The sequence below is a fragment of the Epinephelus moara genome, chromosome 1 (assembly GCF_006386435.1).
Source record: "Epinephelus moara isolate mb chromosome 1, YSFRI_EMoa_1.0, whole genome shotgun sequence".
Lineage (NCBI taxonomy): Eukaryota > Metazoa > Chordata > Actinopteri > Perciformes > Serranidae > Epinephelus > Epinephelus moara.
Genome location: NC_065506.1, coordinates 47,557,693 through 47,582,334, shown reverse-complemented (window position 1 = coordinate 47,582,334; position 24,642 = coordinate 47,557,693). Strand labels below are relative to the sequence as shown.

At 42.8% G+C, this 24,642-nt stretch overlaps 1 protein-coding gene across 1 annotated transcript; it reads right to left on the bottom strand.

Moving 5' to 3' along the window:
* Positions 1–3,754: 3,754 nt before the first annotated feature.
* On the bottom strand, positions 3,755–11,561 carry ccnd1 (cyclin D1). Its single transcript, XM_050045878.1, has 5 exons — positions 11,063–11,561; positions 9,491–9,706; positions 8,546–8,705; positions 7,324–7,472; positions 3,755–6,656 (listed from the first exon to the last, which is right to left on the bottom strand). Exons 1-5 carry the CDS (start codon positions 11,258–11,260, stop codon positions 6,501–6,503), a joined length of 879 nt encoding a protein of 292 aa, XP_049901835.1. The 5' UTR covers positions 11,261–11,561; the 3' UTR covers positions 3,755–6,500.
* Positions 11,562–24,642: the final 13,081 nt, after the last annotated feature.

Below are 24,642 nucleotides of genomic sequence, written 5' to 3'. Positions count from 1 at the left end.
AACCGCTCCACATAAGATCACAAGTAATCCTTTAACTTTTCCCGTCGAAAAACGGCATGCCATGACTTGTCACCACTCATCGCGATTTTGGACTTTGTGTGTTTAGGCTGCTCTAGTGCGAAATACATAATAAATAAAAGAAAAACGATGTTATTTTTGAAGAGTCGAGAGCTTCCTGAATCCGGCAATACCAAACATCACATGGTTTGATGACGTAGTGCGCCTGGGAGATACCATTTAACAGAGGAGGGGGGGAGCGAGGACGCCGGCGTCCTGGCAGAGTTAGAGAGGTTTTAAAGGCCGTAATATAAAAGTTGCCAGTTATCATCCACAATATTGAGAAAAAAATGCTTTCATTAACAAAATGATTTCACATTTCAGTTATAGTAATAAAATGTTTGTTCAACCAACAATAGCCCCTCTGTTTTCTTTCCTTTAAAGGTCATTCTGTCTGATAATATTAATCCTGTAATAACATGATACCATGAAACCGCAGTATTTTGTAAGATGTTATCGTATTGTGAAAATCTCCCACCGTCCCAACACTACTCCCAACTTGTCAAATATTGCTTTCACGTCTAGCTTACATATGACATGCTAGATAGCCTGGGTGTGTCTGTTGTTGACGTTCTGGGACGCTGTGTCAATTTGCATTGTGTCTTTTCAAACTACACTTCTGTTTTCACAGGAAATGTACAGTTTCTGCTCGTTGGATGCAAACAGTCTTTTTAAAAATAAACGTACAGCTTCGGTAAAACACCTCTTATTCATGTTTATTCTTGTGCAACAAATGCACGTGGTTAGGATTTGAAAAACACATCATGGTTTGGCTCTACATTCATACGGGAAGCAAACACCGAATTGCGTCATTTTCTACAAACTCAGCATTCATTTTGTATTTCAACAAACTGAGTGACTGAGAACAGCTTAAAATTCTAGGAGAAAAGATAAAAATTGAGAAGGTGACTTTACTCGGAGTAACAACAGCAGGACTTGGGACATAGGAACAAGGTGATATTTGGTTTTATGTTGGGTGTATTCCTTAAATTGATCCCATCAGATCACCAGACCAGACACTATCTGCAAAGTCTGCATTTTTAATCTCTCAGTTTGTGTCTTTCATCACATGATGATAGCATAAAATCTTATGTGAAAAAACTTTGACTAAATGGACAAAGTTATTGGTTTTGTGTCGACTAAATTGACTGAAATGTTCAATAAAAGCTGACGACTAAAAAAGACTGAAATGTCAACAGTTTACATCGACTTATTCAAAAATAGAGTAACTTTTTTAGTTTGAGTCAAAACTAAAATACCCAGACTTCTAGTCAAATACACTGAAGTAAAATTAAATGCAACACTTGCATACTTGGGACCCCATGGTGCGTTATCCTGCTGGAAGTAGCCATCAGAAGATGGGTACACTGTGGTCATAAAGGGATGGACACGGTCAGCAACAATACTCAGGTAGGCTGTGGTGTTTAAACCATGCTCACTTGGTACTAAGAAAATCTCCCCCACACCATTACACCACCAGCAGCAGCCTGAAGCGTTGATACAAGGCAGGATGGATCCATGCTTCCATCTGAATGTGGTTTTTCCAATCTTCTATTGTCCAGTTTTGGTGAGAAAACCCGTGTGAATTGTAGCCTCAGTTTCCTGTTGTTAGCTGACAGGAGTGGCACCTGGTGTGGTCTTCTGCTGCTGTAGCCCATCTGCTTCAAGGTTGGACAAGGTGTTGTTGCTTCAGAGATGGTCTTCTGCACACCTTGGTTGGAACCAGTGCTTATTTGACTTCCTGTTGCCTTTCTATCATCTTGAACCAGTCTGGCCATTCTCCTCTGACCTCTGGCATCAACAAGGCATTTTGGCTCACTGGATATTTTCTCTTTTTGGGACCATCCTCTGTAAACCCTAGAGATGGTTGTGCTGAAAATCCCAGTAAATACTCAGACCAGCCCGTCTGGCACCAACAACCATGCCACGTTCAAAGTCACTTCAATCACCTTTCTTCATCATTCTGATGCTCCGTTTGAACTTCAGCACGGACCCGTCTGAACCCAGTCAGCATCGAGGAAACTGAGGTGGACATTGTGGATAGTTACTGGGCGTGCACATGGACAATAAGCTGGACTGGACAATAAACACTGATGCTGTGTAGAGGAAAGGTCAGAGCCACTTGTTTTCTCTCAGGAGACTCAGATCCGTCAACGTCTGCAGAACCATGTTACAGATGTTTAATCACTGGGTGGTAGCCAGCGTCATCTTCTATGCTTGTGCTGGGGCAGCAGGGTGAAAGCAGCTGATGCTAACAGACTCAGTACACTCATCAAGAAAGCTGGTTCTGCCCTGAGAGTGGAACTGGAGTCTGGAGTGGAACTGGAGTGGAGGTGTCAGAAAGAAGACAGTGCCTCTCACCCCCTGCACGCCACCCTTGAGTCCTATCAGAGCACATTCAGCTGTAGACTGAGACCACTGAGGAGCTCCACAGAACACCACTGGAGATCTTTTCTACCTGTATAACTCCTCCCCCTTCTGTAGAAGGGAGAGCTGATATGAAGACACTGACAACTAACTCGGTCACATAAGTCTTGCCAGGTCACCCCCATCCTGGCATCCTTGCGCCGGCTTCCTGTTCACTTTAGATTCCAATTCAAGGTCCTGGTCCTGACATACAGAGCCCTCCACAAAGTAGCCCCCACTTACATCTGCAAGCTCCTCAACCCTTACATCTCCAACCGGTCACTGAGGTCTTCTAACCAGGGCCTCCTGGTTGTGCCTCGGACAAGGCTGAAAACTCGAGGTGACCGAGCTTTTCAATCCGTGGCCCCAAAGCTTTGGAACTCCTTGCCCTTGGACCTGAGATCCTCAGCCTCTGTCCACATTTTTAAGATGCAATTGAAGACTCACCTTTTTAGGCAGGCGTTTGGACAATTGTAAGCATTTATATGGATTGTATATAGATTGTTGTTTTGGTTGCGCTGTATCTTTGCTGTTTGTACTTGCTGTGTTTTCTATTTATTTAACTGTTTGCATATTTATTGTGAAGCACTTTGTGACTTCACAATGATTTACTTACTTACTTACTTACAACAATATTCATCTACATTAGGTGCACTATTACTGCTTTTATCATGTGCAAAAGTTTGACACCATGTGCAATATTATTCTTCAGTATCATGATCACTTGTCAGTGTAGTGCAATATCATTTTCTAAGTCATGTGCAGTACTACTTCTCATTGTCTTATATTCAATGACATTAATTATCAGGGGCAATCTGCTTTTTCAACCATTTAGTTTGTCTTCTTTGTTTTAGTAACTCTTATCTTACTCCTATTGTTACCCTATCAGGCACTGGTTTTTGCTTTTGCTCCTTGCTGAATTTCCCTTCGGAGATGAATAAAATTCTTTCTCTAATACTCTTTTGTTACAAAACAGGGCCCAGTGACAGACCCTGACCTGGGGAACCCACTGGTTGTTCTGATTGTGAATCAATAAATTGTAGTTACTGTTCTTGGTGTTATTGTAATTTGAAGCATTCTCTGACAAAAGAATTTCTTTTGGGATAAATCAAGTTATATTGAGTTGAATTAGCAATTAGCAAAATGAGCAGTTGAACAGGTGTACCTAATAAAGTGGCTGGTGAGAGTAACTATACATTCAGCTGCACCTGAGATTCTCTGCTAACACATTCAGAACATACAGTGTGAGTTCATTTCACTCAAACCTCCCGTGGACAAGAACAGACAGGCAGTTTTCCAGACTCCATCTAATTCATGTTTTTATTGTGTAGTCGACACAAATATGAATACACTGTTTGTCCCAGTTGCAGACAACTGGCATGAAGTAGACACAACTGTGTGAAATGATTTGTAACAAAAAACAGTCTATGGCTTACCGAGCACGACACTGAATCTATTTACAAACTCAAATCAACTCACTGACAGTTTGAAAATTGGAGCAAAAAGCTTTTTTTCTTTTATAAATATAAAAGGGGGGAAAGGAAAGAAGGCCGCTATGGGCCTAAAGGGGGGATAAAGTCTCTTTCACAGAGACAGCTTAACACTCAACAGAGTTATACATATCCCATTTTCTGTTATGGCACCAGTATCAAAGCATGCCCTGGACTCGCTAGTTTCCATCACGGATGCTTCATCTCGAGCAGGTTGAACAGAGCTAGTAGGCACTGAACCAACAAGTAGAATAGAATAAGAACTAAACAAACAAAAAGACTAAAAATCAGAGATAGATCTTGACTGTCACATGAGGTATTGTGGATCAAAGCATTTCTGTACATTGTCTCATTTTTCCTTGTTTTTTTTGGAATAGTTCGGAAAATCATATTACGTAATTATAAACAAACAAAAAAAAAAGGATCACATAGAATCTACACAAAAACAACAAATGAGGATGTCAATAAAACAATTTTCTATGAGAAAATTCAAACCTAGAATGGCAGTATATTGACATTTATATGTATAAAAAAAACACCAAAAATGTAGCAGCAAACAACAGGAGAAAAGCATCGTTTTTAATTCATTACGGTTTTGTCATCTTTTTTTCCTTTTTCTCTTTTTTTTAAACACGTAGCTGGGATTCATTTTCTATAGCAGCGGAATACAAGGAGTGTTTCTCTCCTACTCTCTATCCTTAATGTACAATCAGAAACCTAACCCACAGGGTTCCTACACAGCGGGACGTAGAATTCAATACTTGTGTTTCCAGAATCAATCTGTCCATCCATCATACCCGGCCGTGACGACGCTGCCGTCCTGTGTAGGAACCCTGACTTGAACTCTACAGCATTAAGACACCCCTCCCTGTTGAGCCTTCACCCTTTTTTTGCCACTTTTGCCACCTTTTCAACCCTCGGGTTCGCTTGCCGCTCACACTTTTTTTCAAGCAAGTCCCCAAGAAACGCAGCCCACGTCTTTCAGGTTTGTGCAAAATCATAGTCTCAACACTCCTTTTTTTAGCTTGATCCCCTTCCCAGAATCCATGAGCAGTATTTGAACTGAGGTGGAGCGATGGAGGAGATGCCGTCCTGGCGATTAAGAGGCAGACTGGAGTTTTAGTTTTGCAGATATTTCTGGACGGCAGGGCTGCTCTGGAGACAGAAATAGCTCGACTAGAAAATGCAGGCTAACAAAGAATAAATATGTTTTACTCTATAAAAATAAAGTATTATTTCAACTATAAAAACAATACTTCTTTTTACTTTTACCTCTGGACCTTTAGCTTCCGGCTCTGCACACTGACACCATATTTCTTGAAGTGGAAGAGCAGCTTTGCCTTTGAGAAACATCTGTTGAACTAAAACTCAAATCTGAGACGTAGAAGGCAGCTACAGACTCACGACAGTGTCGAGCAGCATTCAGTCTTGTTTTTAAAAAAGTGTTTCTGCCATACTGGTCAAATCTTTTGTCCCATTAGATGAATCAGATCCAACTGTCTGTGTGTGCTGCTCTGACTCTCCATCACCAGAAGACTCCTGCTCAACCTCCCATTCAATTTTCAGGTTGTTTTACAAACTTAATCACTGTGATTTTTTAGACGACCAGCAGCGCTGACCAAAAGTGCTTTTTTTAAAAAAACAAAGTTGGAATGGTTTAGGTATTACTACACAGAGAAAGGATACATAGCAGACTGTGGATTGCTCTGCTTGGTTGTGCATCGATTTGATCTTATCAAATGACAGCGAGCTGATAAAGCAAATGTTGTCAAGGAATGATTCACAAACGTCTGGGCCTTAACGTCAGCAGTCCACAGTCACTAGGGTCATAAAAACAGAGCGTCTCACACTACACTTGGTTTAAAAAACAAAAAGCTTGGAAGAAAAGAGGTATAAGACTAACTGATAAAGAGGTCTAAAATTATATATGATAAAGTGACTAAACATAAGCAAGCAGAGATATATGAATGTTTGCACTGCAACAAGACAAACACAGGACAGGAAGTCTAAACATTAGATAAAACAAAATGAAAACAAAAAAATCCTCTTCTCTTCAACAAAAGTCAGATTTCAGGTGGAGACCTGAAGACAGACTACAAGGACCTACTGTACATGACACTTTGGGATGTTTTAGTAGGCAAGTTGAGTCTGCGGTAATTTAAAGATTCCTAGTTTAATATTTGAGGGAATGACAAAAAAAATATCTGCTAAATGTCTGTTTGTGGCTTCGACTCCAGCCCACGCACATCATCACTATTCTTTTCTCTCTTGTACATTTCTGTAGTGTTCGTTTCTTTTCCCACGATGGGAGGGGACACTGGCAGGAAATGTGACTTGGGGTTTGTTGCAGGGCGGAGGGCACTTTTGTCCCGCCTTGGCGGTCCTAGCGTACAGCGGGCATGTCGGCCATAATAGCAGCCCACCAGGAAGAAGGAGGAGGAGGGGAGTTCAGATGAGGAAACCCCTCCCCAGCCCACCCATCACCACCCTCTGTCGACAACTTTCCCTCGATCATCAGGTCATCATGCGACGCGGACGTCAGTCATTTCAGATGTTGATGTCTCTGACATCTGTCGGGGTGCAGGACAGGTCCACCTCCTCGTCCACGCGTTTGGTTTCCGTCGTGTTGCTGTGTTGCTGAGCCTGCCGCAGGCTGGACTCCAGCAGGGACTCGATCTGCTCCTGACACGACCGCAGGCAGTCCTGCAAGCACAGAATCAAAACACTGAGTCACGCTGCTGACATCAAGACACATCAATAGCCCTTTTTACATTGCCTGATCAAGGTGGGTATATCTTTATACCGCCTCGCTGTGCTATATATAAAGGTACAATCACAGGGTTACAGAGTTGTCTCGCCTTTAATGGGAGGTAGTAACAGCGCCGAAACGGTGTCTGTATAAACAGGCCAGCCGAAACGACGGGACCATGAGCAGGACAGGTGGGACATTTTGATGTAATGTGTGCAACCCACCATGGGAGATTTAAAAAGTAGCTGTTAGCAGTTAGTGGGTAACTCAAAGAAGCGGCCGTAAATGTCTGTAAACTGGGAAAACAGTGAGGTCCAGGAGCTCCTTACTCCGAGCAGAGGACGAGATCAGCCACCATAAAACAGAGACGGTAAGTGATTGTTATAGACATGTTTTGTCATTGTGGTAGTTTATAAAGTGCTACTGACACTGTGGTGTTACATGTCACGCCTGATTCTGTGTTGTCGGCATGCTGTCTAAAATCCTTGGTTCTGTTAAAAATGCAAAGGCGGCATAAAGAAGGGACATAGTAGCGGTGCTATATTGCGATCTCTGTGTAAAAATGGCTAACGTTTTTTCCACATTCAAATATAGGTTTGAGAGACTGTGTGTCTGGCTTACCGGGTCACTGCGAATGACCTGCGACAGGAAGTTGGTGAGGTTCTGTGAGGACAGGGAGGCATCTTGGCTCTTCAGGTAGAGACCTTGAACAGCTGCCACCACGCTGCCCGCCGCCACCATGGACGGAGGACTGGCGATGAAGTTGACATCTGAAGAACGGGAAAAGCATGTGTTAGAAAGAAGAATCTACACAGCACAGCTTGATGATCATTATAAAACACTTTGATTAAAATATATGAACAAATCTATGCTTTATTTTATCCAATGAGCTCGTGACCCATGTTCATTGTTGTAAGAGGTGTTTTATATTCAACAAACACTTGATGCACATATTCGTATATATGTTTCATGTATCATGTTCTTGGCTAAAGAAACAAGGGTGACCGAGTCTTTTCTGTTCAGGCCCCAAAGGATTATTGTACTATTATTTTTTCATATTTACTCTCTCATATGTTGCTTCTGTTGTCCAGTGGTGCATAACATTTAATCTGCTTTTACTGTTAAATTTTTTTTTTATCACTGTTTATCTCTGGGGTTTTTTGCAAAGCACTCTGTAGCTTTTAAATTGTGCTATATAAGTAAAGTTTATTATTATTATTAGTACTTCTATTCCTTATGCAACATATCTTCTCTTATATTTTTATTTCTATGTACATGCATTGTGGCACAATGCACATTTTTCTTGCATACTTCTTATTGTGTTTCTATTTTATTATAATTTTCCACGTCTACAGTATTACAGCAAATGTAACCTCTCCCAGTTTCCCCCAATGAATCTGCAACCTGCAGCTTCTCACAGAAAAACAAGACAAAGCATGACTGATTATCCTCACAAAACCCTGCACATCAACCCCGCTTAACATTTATTAACTAGTAATGAGAACATGGCTGCCATGATCAGAATAACTAAACCTGAAACTAGTCATCCCAAACTGGGGTTAGAGCTGTTTTTATCTCTAATACATTTCTTAACTTTTATCAACCCTGTCTGGACGCTTGTGTCAGTCAGTAATTGACTATGAAAAAGTAAATATAGAGTATAACTAAATACAGATGAGAAAATCCAGGCCACAGCAGATCATAATATACCACAGAACAAAAATGTGAAATATTTCAAAACAGAGAAAATGTATAAATAAGCATCTGTGTATACTGATAACGTATATTTGCTGCACACATGAAGACAAAAGACCTGCCCTTTAATTATGAAACTGTATCCTACCTGTAGCACAGAGAGCCACGAAGGTCTGGGCGTGTTTCCTGAGGATCTGCTTGGTGGACGGGTAGATCTTCAGCTTGGACAGGAAGTGCTCGATGAAGTCGTGAGGCGTGACTGAAGCCAGGTCCCATTTCAGCTTGTTGAGAACCAGCAGCTCCATTTGCTGTGGACGGACCAGACCAGAGGAATTCACTCACACTGACCCACTCACGTGTAGAGAAAGAAAATGTGCTCCTTCGTTTATATGTGCTGTGACGTTTAGTTCCTTTGTCTTATGTGTCTAGGTTGCACTTTACTTTTTTGGACGGCATCTCATTAAAAGTTTGTTTTTTTCTCTTTTGGCTTAAGTGGTCAAAATACTCCAGTTCATACGTTATTATACTAGCTGCACAATCAATGGATCTACTACTTAATTATTATTATTTTGTCTTACTTATCAACTAATAAACGCTGCATAAATGTGTTATTATCTGCCCCAATCATCAGCTGTCTCCATTCGGAGGGACGCACAGCTATGATAACAGATGCACACACATTTAATATCGCAGCACACACAAAAACAAAGTGTGTGTAGCTCCTCTTAGTCTTTGCCAGCAACCTGCACCTCTGTCTAATGGCCACTAGGTGTCGCAGTAAATCAGCGTTTTCTTGGCAGTCACTGAGACCATTCATGAAATCAGAGAGGCCTTCCAGTCACCATGGGAAAGTCACAGGCAGCCATTCAGACACTGCTGCACCACAGCTACATTTATACTTATTTTAATTTAGAACCAAAGAATTTATCTCTGACATTTCAGCACGATATTGATATTTTCCGACCACTGTGACACTGACAAACCAGATGAACTGCAACCACTCTGTATTCTGGTCATGTGCTCAGCAGTGCATGCTGCTCATGTAGCCTACTGTATGTGTTATGCAACATCCATGTCTGCAGAACTCAATTACCAGCAGCTCTCCGGGCAGGACCGAGTTGTCCGTGTAGATACAGAGTTTCTCCGCCGTTAGTGGAACAGTTTCCTTCATCTTGGATGCTAGAAACATACATGTAGCTCCCAGCAGCTGTAGTCGTGTTTTCCTGGTGGCCTCCACTGATAAAAATCTGTCCAAATAGTTCATAGCCAGCGGAAAAACCTCCTCCTCACATTTCTGTTCCTCGCAGACCTGGGGAGGTGAGAAACACACTCTGAGTCTGCTGCTGAAATTCCCCCTCATACACATCCATTGTTAAGTCTTTGCCCCCAGCTGCATCTATGTCTTATTCCGCACACAGCTGTTTGCAATCAAAAACAGCACTTTGCACAATAATCCCAAAATAAATTAACAGGAATTAAACACTTCATGAACTAATTCACTCGAGTTAAGAGTTTAAATATCCGCTGTGACACGATATTTAATGTAATTTACATGCAACAGAAAACATCTAAAGTCAAAATATGATAAATGCGATTTATTAGAGAAAGTGAGAGTTTTGCAGTAATAAAAAAAATAGTCGGGATTTAGTTTGCAGTCAGTTCTGACTGAGACACAAAGGTGGCGTCGATGCAAGTTTCACTCTCCAATTTCAACTTCGTCATCTTTTCATAAAATATTTATAAATATTTAAAAATTATCAGGGTGCATGTAATTGACATGTAAATGATCCTTATCGAATGCCTGATCGGATGAGAGTGAAAATGTGTCGAATTGTGACACGTATGAATTATAAAAAAATAATTTCTCAGACTGGGCTGATTCACGTGCAGGCGGCGCTTCCTCCCTCGGCACCGCGCTGCACGATTTCAGAAATTAATACAAAATATAAAACCGCAACGAATTCAATCCAAAAGTTCATGTTAATGTTGAAAAACATCTGATCTATCAAACCCGACTGTTGAAACCCATTTCAGACTTTTACACTTTGACAAAATGCCCTTTTTCCCGAGCGACCTTCACAGACAGCAGCGACTCATGGGAAGCAAAACAAACTTTTCCAATTGACAGCAGCCGAACAAGCTGAAGCAGACACTTTATAACTGTCTCAGGATATAGAAGCATTTGTGGCCCATCTGATCCAGATACTGTCATTGCTGCTGATTTTATAGATTTTTAATGATATTAAAATCCTTCTCATATACGACAACAAAGATGGCGCGTTATAGGCTACTGGCACGGGCCAGACTGCATACGTGTACATTGCTGTTATTTTGGAATATTTTCCCCGTGTTATTACATTTCAATACCTTTTGGAAAATGTAGCTGAAGACATAATCAACAACAAAAGGTATTCATGCTGGAAGCTGTCTGTAGCCAATATCTCCTGTTATAGCCGAAGGACCACCCAGCACTCATGAGGACATACTTTTCAGAGCGTTTATGTAACAGTGAATTAACAGACATTAACCTCTCACAGACTCACAGCTTTCATCTCAAGGCTACTGCAGCATGTTTCATAGGCTGTGAATTAAATCTATGGAGGCGACAGAGCAACAAGTTAGCAGCGAAACTCAGGCACTGAAGTTGAAAGTTGAAGGAACCAACCTCTAACATCCAGGTGGCAACTATTTTCCTCATTTTGGGCACAATTTCTTTCTGAACACACTTGAAGTAGTTTGGAGACGGTAGGTAGTTTTCCTCTGCCTTCAGCATGGTGTGCAGAACTCGGTCGTTGAGCAGGTTGACGTCCTGGTAGGCTCTCCTGATGGAGTCCACCTCGCAGCACAGCAGCTGGTCCTCCATACTCGGCTTACTTTTCTGCCTTTTAATATTATTAGAACGACCGCCGGTGTAAAGTCTCCCCCCGTGATAATATCACCGTGTGACTGAGGGAGCAGGCTCCAGCAGACGGGAGGCTACAGGCCGGTAAATGTGTTAAATCACTTTCTTCTTGCTGGGCTGCTGCTGCTGCGTGCTGCTGCTCCTCCGGTGTGCGCGAGCCCTCTGAAGCTCTGAACGCTTCCCTCCGCGAGACAAAAACCCCTGCCTCGCGCTCACCAAACGCGCACGAACACACACATAAAGTTTATCGGCGAGCGCGCGCTGAGGAGGAGGAGGCGGCGGCGGCGGCGGTGGCTGCTGTGGTGGTGGATAGCTCGCTATGACGTCAGCTGTCGTTAGGAGGGGGGGGGGGGGGGATCAAAGAGACAAGCAGTCTGCAAGGGAGCGCGCGAGGAAGGGATTCTATTATATACATATATATAAGGAAAGGGAGAGAGGGGAGGGCGCCCCTGCCTCCTCACCCACCTCTGTCCCTTCCTCCTATAGCCTGCTAGCTTCTGAGGAAGAGGTGGGAGGTCCGGGGCTGAGTGAGGGGGGACGTCGGTCCCAGTGAGGGGGGACGTCGGTCCCCCGGTGGAAGAGAGGAGAGTTGACCGAAGGGGAGGCTGAGCCGTGTGGCGTCAGTAGGGGGCGATAACGGCTCGCACCCCTTCCTCCTCTGCGCGAGACTCAATGAAAGCAGCAGCAGCTCTCCCTCAACAAACTGAACATGAGGTGAGCACATGGGACAATAGTGCAGTCTGAACACACACAGTAGGCTACTGCTTTATTTATCTCCATTCATTCCTACTCCACATAGCTCAGGGTAAAGATATCAGCCTGGGACACCTGATGGGATACTTAACAACACATTTATACTTAAAGATGAGCTGTGATGTCACATTTTATTAAAGTTACACAATGAAAAGTGGTAAAATGTTGGGCACCATATGCTCAGTGCAGTTAACATAAACCTCAGCATGTGACTTCCCCACACTGAATCACATGGATGCCTGAAGTCTGCCTGTAAACATACTGTCATGATTATTCCACCAGTTCCAACCATGGAATATATTTTATATGCTATTGATCATTACAAAAAACAATGTGCACGTTGTTGCTTTGATAACCTCAGCAAAACAATCATACTCCTTTAAAAACACAAGAGAAAAGCTGTTTAAATTAAAGTAAGACTTGAGTGCAAATAGTAAAGTTTAAAGACTTTTCCAACACACACACTCTTTCTCTCTCTCTCTCTCTCACACACAAGCGGGAGGAGACTGGAGTTGCACCAATGGGAGGAATTGCTGTTACTAGGCAGATGTCGGCGTAACTTTTCATGTGGGGAAAAGTTCAGTGCACTGGAAAAGTTGACATTGTTATTGATAAAAGTCCTCTGACGTAGAATCTGTCACATAATCAATATCTATTGACAGCAGCTGTTTCATGAGTTCACCCCCGCTGCTTTATTGAGACAGAAGAAGAAGACAGCAGGAGCCATATATTCTGACGTGTGCAGCCTGATACAGAGTGTAGTCTGTTAATCAGGCCCTGTAGACGTGTATTTAGTCGCTCAGGCTCAAACCAGCATTTGGTTTTTAAATTGTGAACATTTTAATCTAGTTTCAATATGAATTGGAGCTTTTCACATTCCTGGAATTCCTCTCTGGGCTTTTGGGTGGACTACCGTAATGTCTGAAGAGGGTTTCACCTCTGAGGACTGAACCTGGAGTCACATCAGAACATAGCAACACTTTGCTGTTGTTGTTTTTGGGAAAGATCAAAAATACAGTATGATTCTGTTTGGTAAAATATGTACTGATGGTGCATTTACATCTGTAACTGAGCTGCTGGATTTTCAAAACTTTTTTGGTTTACTTTCACTTAAAGTTTGGAAAATCTTTAACATTCATATTCTGATTCATTTAGATGCTCCTCATGCCTCATTTTTTTTTACAGTATATTTTTGCTATGTGCTTTTGTCTTTACAACTAAGCCTCCCATCGATACAATAAAATAATACAATCGTATAAAATAATACAAATCTAATCAACAAAGCTTCTTTTTCGCTATCATAACCGTTCTCATTGTCTAATTATCTTCTACAAATGGTTTATTACTCAAGTATTTTATTAATGCATGTCATAAAAAGCCACTAGGGAAACTTTTTATTAACTTTTTACTATATTCAGTTGTTTTAACATGTTTTTAATGACACGGTGTTGGAAACAAAATATGAATCCTGCGCTCACAGACAATAAGAAAAGCTGAAACCAAACATTAGTTCTGATGCACTTTATTCCCCCTCATATGTGACTTTCCTCAGCTGCATGCTCCTCGTCCCTCCCGTGCACAGATAGAGGCTTTCTATGGGGAGACAAAGGGAACTGGAGCATGTGACTTTTGCAGGGAGGCTCTTCTAGCAGCTTTATGGTAACAGGGGAAGGAAGTGTTTAAAGGGACAGCTTTAGGGAGAGCTGAAGTGAAACCAGCAGGGCACAGACTGGTTCAGACTACTGATCACACCATCACCGAGCCCACGGCTGTGAAATAAATGATAATGTCAGGACTGTGATTCACTACACCGAGACCTTTCCCTTTTTACCCTGAGTTTCAGTCACTTGCATGTGATGGTCTCTCAGTTTGACTCCTTCAACACATGATTTCAACCACTTGTTGAATTTATTTGACTGCACAGGTTAGGCCAGATACTTCGATATAATGGCAAGTGTCTTAATCCAGGGTCTTGATAAAAATGATAGGTATCAGTACTTGTAGGGCAGGTGCTGATATCTAAGAAGAAATACAATCATGTTCTATACGTGCTTCAAGAAAAGTCAGGGTGGAGGATTAAAACTCAGCAGCCATGCTGGCCGCAATGTGACGTTACAGAGACCAGTTCTGGGTTTTGTCACAGCACCTGTAACTCTTTGAAGTGTTGTGTTAGAGCTCTCGAATTTTGACACAAAGTACCCATATTTGTCTTTTATAAAGAGCAGTGTTTCCAACTTCTCCAACTGTATCACAGAAGTCACTGATTAAAGTCAAATACAAGAAGTTCCACTGTTACAACCCACCTCATTACTGGAGTAAGTTCAAACCAGTGTAGTCACTTTTAAAATTGCAATTAATTACTGAATCTAATAATTACTCACATGTTTAATCATTTTAGGTGTTTAAAATCACATTATTTTCTATGTCAAAGCAGTTTTAAAGTCCATATTAACAAGGTAAAGCAATTCTTAACCGGAGTGTCTTGATTGGGAATCAAATGACAGCATTTGCACTTTTCAGGGGTTTCAGTTTAGTTGTGTCTGATCAACCCGGTCTCAATGCAAAGTTGAGGCCCGTTTCCACTGAAGAAGTTCCTGGTACTATTTGGGGGGCAGGAACTCTACAGGAACGTCCTCTCGCTCGGCGAGCGATGCGGCAGGACAACAACAAAAGTTAGGGTGGTGGAAGGTCAAGTAGGGCAGGAGGGGTGTTGGATGGGTCCACCAACCACCGACGTTCACTTGGAAGGCCGGTTTTAAAGCCAAACACTGTCCCTGGTCATCAAAAGGACATCGAAGGGACAAAACAGCAACATGTGATTACCTGGATTTAAAAAAAAAAAAAGCATTAGGGGCCGTGCACATGCCGTGTATTTGTTGTCACGGCACGCATGTGTTCCCAAGCACCTATTTTTCAGGGTGGGACAGCTGCGCCCTGGGATACAGAAAGTTCAACTTTCAGTGTGCACCGCATGTCATCTGTTGAGGAACAACCAATCACAGCCGACAGATATCTCTCCTTTCTTTCGTAAATATCTGCAATAAATATGAAAAATAAGCTGATCATCTTAAGGTCTTAAGCCATGTTTACACAAAAACGATCCGCTGAAACGGAATTGTTTCTCATTTTTATTTTGAAAGAAGTTCCGCGTTCAGACGACAACGTTTTGATAACAATCGCCGTGCACACAGAGCTGCAAAAATGACCAAATAAGCTGCAGTATACATGCCAGGCCAGTAGTGGGCGGTGTGACTTTGTAATGAAACAGCACGCGCCTGCGCACATGAGCTTCCTTCGACAGAGCGGTGATGTATAAACAAACAAAATGGCAACTGCACAAACGTTTGGACAGACGACGGGGTGGAGTTGCTACAGTAAATCTACACTGTGCTGGAGAAGAGTTGATAAATCCAACAGGGTGAGCAGCACAAACAGAGCTCGGGAATCCGCCATTGTTGTTGTGATGGTCGACTTTCTCATGCATGCCCAGTGACTGGAAGCGTAATGCGCATGTGCGAAAAGTCTCCGTTTTCAGAGGAACTGCATATTGCAAGTTTACATGACGGAGATGGTGCTGTTTCCAAAAAATTGCACTCTGGAACCCGCTTTCAAAATGTTGCATTTTCAGGCACCCAAAACGCCGCTGTCGTGTAAACGATCGGCCAAAACGCAACTAAAGTTTACCGTTTTAGGTTGAAATCATTGTCGCATAAACGGGACCTTAGTGCAGAGCTGTCAGAGCTTTACATCTGTCCCACGAACAATATTTTTGGCCTAATACACACTGACAAAACAACGCCTGGGAGAAGATCCACTCTGCACTTATGTCTTCTGATTATGGTCGCTCAGCAACCTCAGACACAGCCCACCTCTGCGCTCTTGAAACTTGGCATGGAGTAGGTGCAAGAGTAGCGCCCACTGCCCGATCTTGCGTTTTCCAGGAGGTTAAAGATGTAGCATGTGTACGGCCCCTAATGTTTGGACCGTAATCGCATTGTGATTAACGTGTCAACACTGATAGACATCACTGAAACATAAGTTGGTAAGTTGTAATGAGGAGAGTGAAGAATTAAGAATAACACTATTAGAAATATACATAGAAAAGGCTGACACATTCTCTAACAACCAGCTTCTTCTATGATCTGAGCTAAGTCTGCAAACTCAGCCATGTAACTAGTCCACACATCCTTACTGACTGCTGTGATGGCCCAAACAGTGCAGCTGTGTTGCTCCTCTTTTTCTATGCTTTTGTAATTTCTTGCAGCATTGGCTCAGTGTCACATGGCAGGTAGACTATTCTTTGGGTACAGATCATCCTGTCCTTCCCAGCCTCACCTCACCTCACCTGGGAGGTTTTAGTATCTGTGCAAGCACATTCCTGTCAGCTTTTCTCAGGAACTCTCCGGGCATGCTGAAAAGAGGAGTGACATAGGCAGAGAGATGTGTTAAGCTGTCACAGGGGTAGTTGTAACACTTTATAAAAGGTGTTCCAGTCTGCCCCACCTCTTTCAGTCATTGTTTAGTGAGCTGTGAACAGCATGGGAGTGGACGTGATCAAAGATTAAATGCTTTTTTTCTTCTTTTACCCAAGAAACGTCTCTTGAATGTAATACAAGTCACGTAATTCTTTTTTCAGCAGTATCAGTACTGATCAAAGTATAGACACGGTCCAAAAACAATACTTTCCTACCTTAAAATCTGTGTTTTGGTTGTCAAATCTGCACACTGCATCACACAGCTATGCACATGCACTGTCAGGAAGGAAGTGAGCTTACAGTAAATGCATTACATGACTCACAGGTCATCTCCTCTTAGTGAAAGTGGTGCTGTTATAACCATCCCATTGTTACAACCATACCTGGTCTCCCCTATGCACAGCGGGGCTTTGAGCTAAATGCTGATAATGATGTTTAGCAGGTGATGGTCACCATGGTCACCATCTTAATTGAGCAGTGGTCACATGCTAACATTTGCCAAAGACAAAATAAGGCTGATGGAATTTGTATATTTTGAATGAATTTCTAAATATGAATTTAGAGCCAGTGGAACATCTGTACAGAATGATCCATCCAGTATGAATATTTCAGTCTGGACTAAATTGGTGGACTGACCAACACTGCCGCACCTATAACGCTGTCCCTAGTGTGGCCCAAACCTCTGTTTCCTAACTGTGGTTAGATTGTCTGTTATAACCAGATAAAGACACGTTCAAAAGCTGCAGTCTTGTCTTTAACCACGATGAGGATTTTCCCCTGCTTATAAACTTTTATCATCTAAACTGAACAGCTCTTAAACATTAGGATTTGTTTCAGAAAATGGCTGTCACGCAAACACATATTATATCTTTGACTTTGCACACACTGTATACAAGTTAATACTGAAGTTAATGGTTGATTTTAAAGGGTTAATATCTTACTTAGCAGGAATTTAATTTTCCTACAGGTCGGCCTCTGCAGGTGTGACAAGTTTGTCTTTGACTGTACAGGTGTAGGCTTTGAGTCAGTGCAGCAGCTCAGGTCTGTGGACTGCTGACACATACTTTTCACATGAATTCATTTTCTAAGTCTGAGTTTGTTAGTTTGTTTTCTGCGACTAGAATGAGCAGCCATGTCACCACAAGAAAATGTTTGCAATATATGTTTCTGCAAACCACAAATGTGTTACATTAGCATGTGTCATTCAACGTTTATAAAGTGATGGAATATATGAACTGACTTTGCCATTGAAGGTGGAGGGGAAAGTGGATGGACAACAAACAACAACAGAACTGGTTGTGATGTAGTGAGTCACGGCTGTATTCCAAGCAGAGTTTTAGCCCCCAATTGTAGGTGTTTTGTAGCGACCTGTTTTTCCAGTAGAGACAGTGCCACAAAAAGCAGTTGTTTGAATTGTTTTTTACAGAGACATTGCTGCAATTCCTGCTGAGTTAGTGCCACAAAAAATGGTTGTTTAATTACAGAGACATCCCTGTGTTTCCTGTCGGGATAGTGCCATGAAACGTTGTCGTTCCTTACCGAGTCATTGGTGCATTTCTTGCCAGGATAAAATGGTTGTTTTTTTTACAGAGGCATCACTGTGTTTCTTATCAGAATTGTGCCACAAAAAGTGGTTGTTTCTTGCCAAGTCATCTGTGCGTTTCTTGCAGGGATAGTGCCACAAAAAGTTATTGCTTTACACAGAGATATTGCTACGTTACCTGCCGGGAAAGTGCCATGAAAAATGTTTGTTTTTGACAGAGACATTGCTGAGTTTCCTGTTGGAATAGTGCCACAAAACGTGCTAGTTTCTTACCAAGTCATCAGCGCATTTCTTAGCGGGATAGTGCCACAGAAAATGGTTGTGTCTTACTTAGTCATCGATGTATTTTCTGCTGCGAAAGTGCCTCAAAAAACATTTGTTTCTTACCAAGACATATCTGCTTTTCCTGCCGAGCTAATGCCCCCCCAAAACCGTGCATTTCTAGCCAAAATGTGACCCTTACCATAACCAAGTGGTTTTTGTGCCTAAACCTAACCACGTTATCCACTACCACTACATGATAACATGCAAATGTAACATTGCAGTGCTTTGCAGAAATTTACAATGCATGCACACATTTTTTTCTTGTGATTGGTTTGGAATGTCAAATTGCCTCCTGTGTGCATAATGGAAACAGTTGTTATCAAATTCATTCATTTGCTCAGTCTCAACCATTCATTCATTCATTCCATTTCCCAGTACTGCCTTTCATTCATTCAGTAGTTGGTGTGTGTGTGTGTGAGAGTGTGTGTCAGACCCTCCCCCATGGTATCTGTAACCCCCACTCCCAAATTCTGTGCCCTTTCTATACCATGGTTCCTGAATGTTTGAGTCATTACCTGTATATAAGCCTCTTGTTTTATGCATCATGTATTCACTCGTTGTAAATGAGCTGTCAGATAACAAAGCCATCAGACTGTAGCATGCATACCTGGCACACCTGCATGAGCCAACAGTGGCTATTTCTTGTACTTTTCTGCACTTGATTATCTTCCTCAATGGGTTGCTGAGTTGTTGTATTTGAGTAAATGTGTGAGCACAGAAAATTCACTTTGCCATCATTCATTTTTGCCACAAGAAAATATTCTAGAGTATTTCAGTCTACTCTGTCGTCCTGCCCTCAGCTAACCCGGAGCTTTAATACCTAAAAGCAAAAACTGTGTGTGAGTGTGTGAGTTTGCAGGGGTGTTGAAGTGGTGACATTTGTCTTCACCCTCTTTCTATGTCCAGCTTTGAAGTCCTGATGCCTCTTCATATTCTAAATATGACCTCCAACAACACGCACACACTCACACACACACACACACACACACACACACACACACACACACACGGTATCTGTGTGAGGGCTTCCCTTCCTCCAGCCGCGGTGCAGAGGGACTGAGTGAAAGAGAGAAGGCAGAGAAAGAGGGTTCTTCCCTGTGAATGAAACTCCTTTCTCTGCTGAGGGCAGCTCCACAATGACCCTGCAAAGATGGATAGGGAGATTGTCCTGTGAAGTGATCCGCGAACACAGATAGGCGGGGGTCAATCCGGGCGTGTGTGTGTGTGTCTCTGTGTGTGTGTGTGACCTGCACCAAAACTGACCTAACAGCACCTCTGGTCTGGCTAGATGGGTGGGTGCTAAGGGGTCATGTAGGGCCAAGGGCAAGGATAAGAGGAAAAAAAGCCCCAGCACAATGGGTCAGTGGGAGTTTGGGAGGGGGGCAGGGTGGGTTGGAATGCATGCATCCCATATCACACACTACTTGAGTCTGCAGGGTGCTGCTTTGATAAGTATCTGTGAATGAGGCCTGTGCTAACTACTAGCTGGGCTCTGAGCTGCTAATATTTGACATACCAGTTTACTCAGGGGTTTCAAACTGGCTGAATGTGGCTCCAGTATGTGCTTCACTGAAACGTCGTCTCACTCATGTCTACCTGTATTGGTGCATCACGTTTTGCTAACCTAAAGTCAATCCAACCTGTATGTAGTTCACGTTGCATTCACATTTGATGCCGTTCACACCGAGCCTCAGGTAGGTGTTTTCTCTCACACTCATGAAGTGATATGTTTTGTGTTTCCTGTGGCTTAAATGAAACCAGGTAGTTACCATAAGTGGCTATAGCAATCACGGCCGACCAGGATACAGGACATAGGAAATTCAAGGCTTCACCGCGCACATGAAAGTGCATTCCTTTCTGCTCATCCTAAGCCGTTAAAGGTAACAATGGCCAAGGGCCCCGTCACAGCATTTAGCTCATTTGAATGTGAACATGGCAATTAGTGGCTCTTCTCACTACACAAATGTAAATGCATGTCGGGGTTTTGTGTGACATGAAACATGCAAACCCCCGCTGTCAAGCTTAGATAAACTTTGTTGATATTTGAAGGGGAGTTAGCACTGTGGAGTTGATAAAATGACTTCAGAAGATAGCACTGGTAGGTATCATGATTCATCGATTGACTTTATTGAAGATTCCATATTGTAAAAAGACAGATTGCAATGTGTTTTTTTCATATAAAGCAGGTATAGGTGCTATTTGAATACTGTGAAAGTATCAGCAATTTCAGACCACAGAGAAATGCACACAATCACTCTTCGAAACTGTGCCTTTAAACAGGCTGCTAGGACTTAAGAGAAGTTGTGATGTCTAGTTCTTACAGTATGTTCCAGTCCTGTTTTAAGCAGTCAGTACAGTTCAATATAGTCCAGTATGCGTTTTTCCCATTTCCACTATGAAAAGTTGTGGATGGTACCAATGGAATGGTTCCTTACCGTCCCCATGTTTGGTCCCCCCTCTGTTGGGGTACCTAGCACACAGATCTGGTACTAAAAGGTGGAGCTGTGAACACTGCAGCCTGTTGACTGGTCACTCTGAGTTGTGGCTGGTTTTGTAACCTCTGTTCATACTTACCCCCTTTCCACCAAAGCAGTTCCAGTGCTGGTTCGGGGCCAGTGCTGGCGCTGGTTCTCAGTTGGTTCGACTTGCAAACCAGCTGAGAACCAATCTGCTTTTCCACAGCTCGAGGTGGTTAGGGTGCCACGTGACTGCGTCACTGTATACGTCAGTTACGTTGAACAACAACAACAACAACAATGGCGGACCACGTACTTGTGCAGCTGTTACTCCTGGCACTACGAGGCCTTCATCGGCATCCAAACAAGGCAGATACGTCGTATTTGTGCTGCTTGACAAGATTTGTATGGACAGCAATTACGTTCCAGAAGGGGAACTGCCCATTGGTTCGACATCTCATTGTTCCGACCATATTAAACTCATTGTTCCGAAGTCCGTTCCGAAATCATCATGATGCCCTGTGGTTAAGGTCTGGTTAGGTTTAGGCACAAAAACCACTTGGTTAGGGTCAGGAAAAGATCATGGTGTGGGTTAAAATGAAAAAGAAAGTGGTAAACACATAAGCCGTGAGCCTGCCTGCCTCAAGCCGGTCGCGGCGCGCGAGCCGTTCAGCACCGCGGACAGTCGGACTAATGGGCTGTCGAACCAATGACATGGACCCTCCAGAAGACAGGTAATAACCTAACACGGTTTGTCTCTTACTAACACTGAACGTGAGATTGTTATGTTAGCCTTTGTTGTAAGCTAACGTTAGTTGGCAGAGCACAGCTAATTCACAATGCAAATGTGTAACGTTAGGTGTTGTGTACTTATTTAGACAACTGAGGGCTTATTGTAGTTTCAGCTGGACAAAAAAGGATGCTTAGCTATTGATTTTAGTATTCATCACTCTCTACTCAACATGCTTATTTACCTATACATTTTTGTCCTACCCCATGCAGAGCTGGCTCATGAAGCCCTTTGCGGACACTGGCAGATTGACCCCTGAACAACACACCTATAACTACAGATTAAGCAGTGCACGGTCGGTTGTGGAAATGGCCTTTGGGAGATTGAAAGGACGGTGGAGGTGCCTCCTAAAAACCTGCCATTCAAATGTTTGTTATATTTAGTTCTGGTTGTGTATGCTGCACATGTTTTGGCTGCTACTCTTCATTGTTTTTGCTGTTTTGTTGCTGCTTACCTGACTACTTTTACCTGTGTTTGCTGGACTACTTCATGTCACCAATATTGTTTCATCCTTCAGATCAATAAATTCATATAAATGATTATGGCTGTCATGTTCTCATTTCTTTATAAACACAGTGACTGAAGACATCTATGAAAAGCATCTTCATAAATGGGTAACCTGTTGAGGTCTTGACTTGTTTTTACTAGCTTTACTTGAACTTATTACACAGTTAAATTGTACATCATTAAGTGAAAACATACAAAAGCAGACATGTCTCTTTAGAAGGGAATTCATTTAAATACAAAAAACAAGCTAATGATAAAAGTGACAAGTGTGGATTGAATGTGCAAAACTAAAACTTCCCATGAAGAAACACACTGGTGTCAGTCTCCAGCTTCTGCAGCAGGGCATCATTCAGGTCCTTGCTGTGTTGCTTTGACCAGTGTTGCCAACTTAGCGACTTTGTCGCTATATTTAGCGACTTTTCAGACCCCTCTAGCGACTCTTTTTCAAAAAAGCGACTAGCGACTTTTGCTGATGTTATTGAAGACTTCTGGAGACTCTGTTGTGAGAGCACGTATCATTCTTATTCTTCCCAACGAGCAGCGGATGCTGCCGTGGGCTCCTCTCTCGCCTCAAAGCACTCACAGACGGCCCAGTCCTCCCTCCCAGCAGCAGTCAAAGCAGGAGACGTTAACCCCTCCACGTCCAGACTGCAAGTGAATCGCGCATGCGCGGAACCACCGCTGGCTGATCCCGACCTGGTTTACAGTCAGGGCGGGATGTAAATGTAAAATTTTCTTTGTCTAATATAAATCACTGAAAGAAGGTTCATTTGTAGTTCTAAACATATTCAGGGTGTTTTTTTACTCAGTTTTTGTCTCTCCCACGACGTTATTCCTCTCTCCTACAGCAGCCATTACAATTACATGCATATGGACAATTATGCAAATTAGGCGATGACGTCATTTAGCGACTTCTAGCGACTTTTAGGACAGCCAATAGCTACTTTTCTTACTGAGGAGTTGGCAACAGTGGCTTTGACCTCAGCTGCTGGATGGTGTTGGCGAGCTGCAGTGGAGTAGTGACGTTAGCTCGTAGTTAGCATCGTCTTGTTCGATGGCAGATAACTCTGTAGACCACATGAAAAACAGCGCTTTAAACAGTGGCTCGTCGACTGCACATTATACAATGTTTAGCCAACTGAAAGGGGGGCTGGTAGGTGAGCCCATGGCTAAGTAACTTGCTACGTTAGCTAATGTTAGCAAGGCTAACCTGTTGATCAGTTAACATTAACCCGAGCAGACTTCACAAACAATAGCTGTGTCCCAATTTAGCGCCGCATCCTCCGAGGGACGCGGGCCTAAATTGGGACACAGCTGTTATCTGAAGAAACTGGTAACACTAAACAACTATGTGCAAGGCGAAAATGTTCGAAAACAAACTTACCGGGGTCCGTTTGCGGCAGCGTTACGCTTTCGTCCACCATCGCCTCCAGCTTTCATTGCAGCGGCTGAGTGGCTCAATAACCCCGCCCCCTTCCCTGTGACGTATTGGTTCTTTCTTCTAGTCCAGCAAAGAACTGGTGCCACTCTGGAGCCAGTTTTTCTGGCCCAGAGCCAGTTCTTTTGTCGGTCGAAACAGGAAAACTGGTTCCAAATTAAGCACTGGCCCAGAACCAGCACTGGAACTGCTTTGGTGGAAAAGGGGTAACTGTGGAGAGTCTTACATATATTAGTAAGCTATAACTATAAAATGAAAGGATGTTTTGCGAGAAAAAAATAACTTCATTCACTGGGCCGACTGCCGGCAACTTTTAAGGTGGAACGTTAACTTGTAATGTTACTCAATGCATGAGTTGACGACATGAATCCATCAGCACACCTTAAATTTCACTGTGACAACTTTGACCATCACTTTAGTTTTTATATGACACACACTTTTAGTAATGACTTTAAAAATATAGATTAATTTGGAGCGGATTATGTGAAGGTCATATATTCTAATCCTCACTTCCTGTGGGCTACAGCAACACTAAACCCCTGAGTTTGCCTGAGAAGGACTAAATGCACAAAGCTGCTATTTTTAAATATCCCATGGAGAGAGACTCTCACTGCAGCCTGTTCTATTTTGTTCTGAAAATGTGGGCGTGCAGCCTCGTTCTGTGGACGATAAACCAGGTGCAGACTTCCATCTGTGTCACCGCTGATGAGGAAATACAGCGAGTGCTGGACGGAGCAGTGAGTGACAACAACCCCGCCCACATTTAAGAGGACTGTCTGTGGTGGAAACCCCATGCTGACTCGGGGTCTGGGTACCATGTCTGACGGGTTACTGCTGGTTCCAAAGGTACTGGACTTAAAGTGTTTGGTGGAATTGGGGGTTAACAGGCCCTTGTTGGCTGTTTCTCATCAGTTTCAGTATGTTGAATTGACAGAGAGAGAAACAGAAGTGTGGAAGGCAAGGCGGTGTGCTTAAGTGCAACATTTTGGTTGGGACAAAGGTGATGCAACAGGCTTTGTTGGCACTTATTCTTAGATGTCAGCTTGGTGTGTCTGGG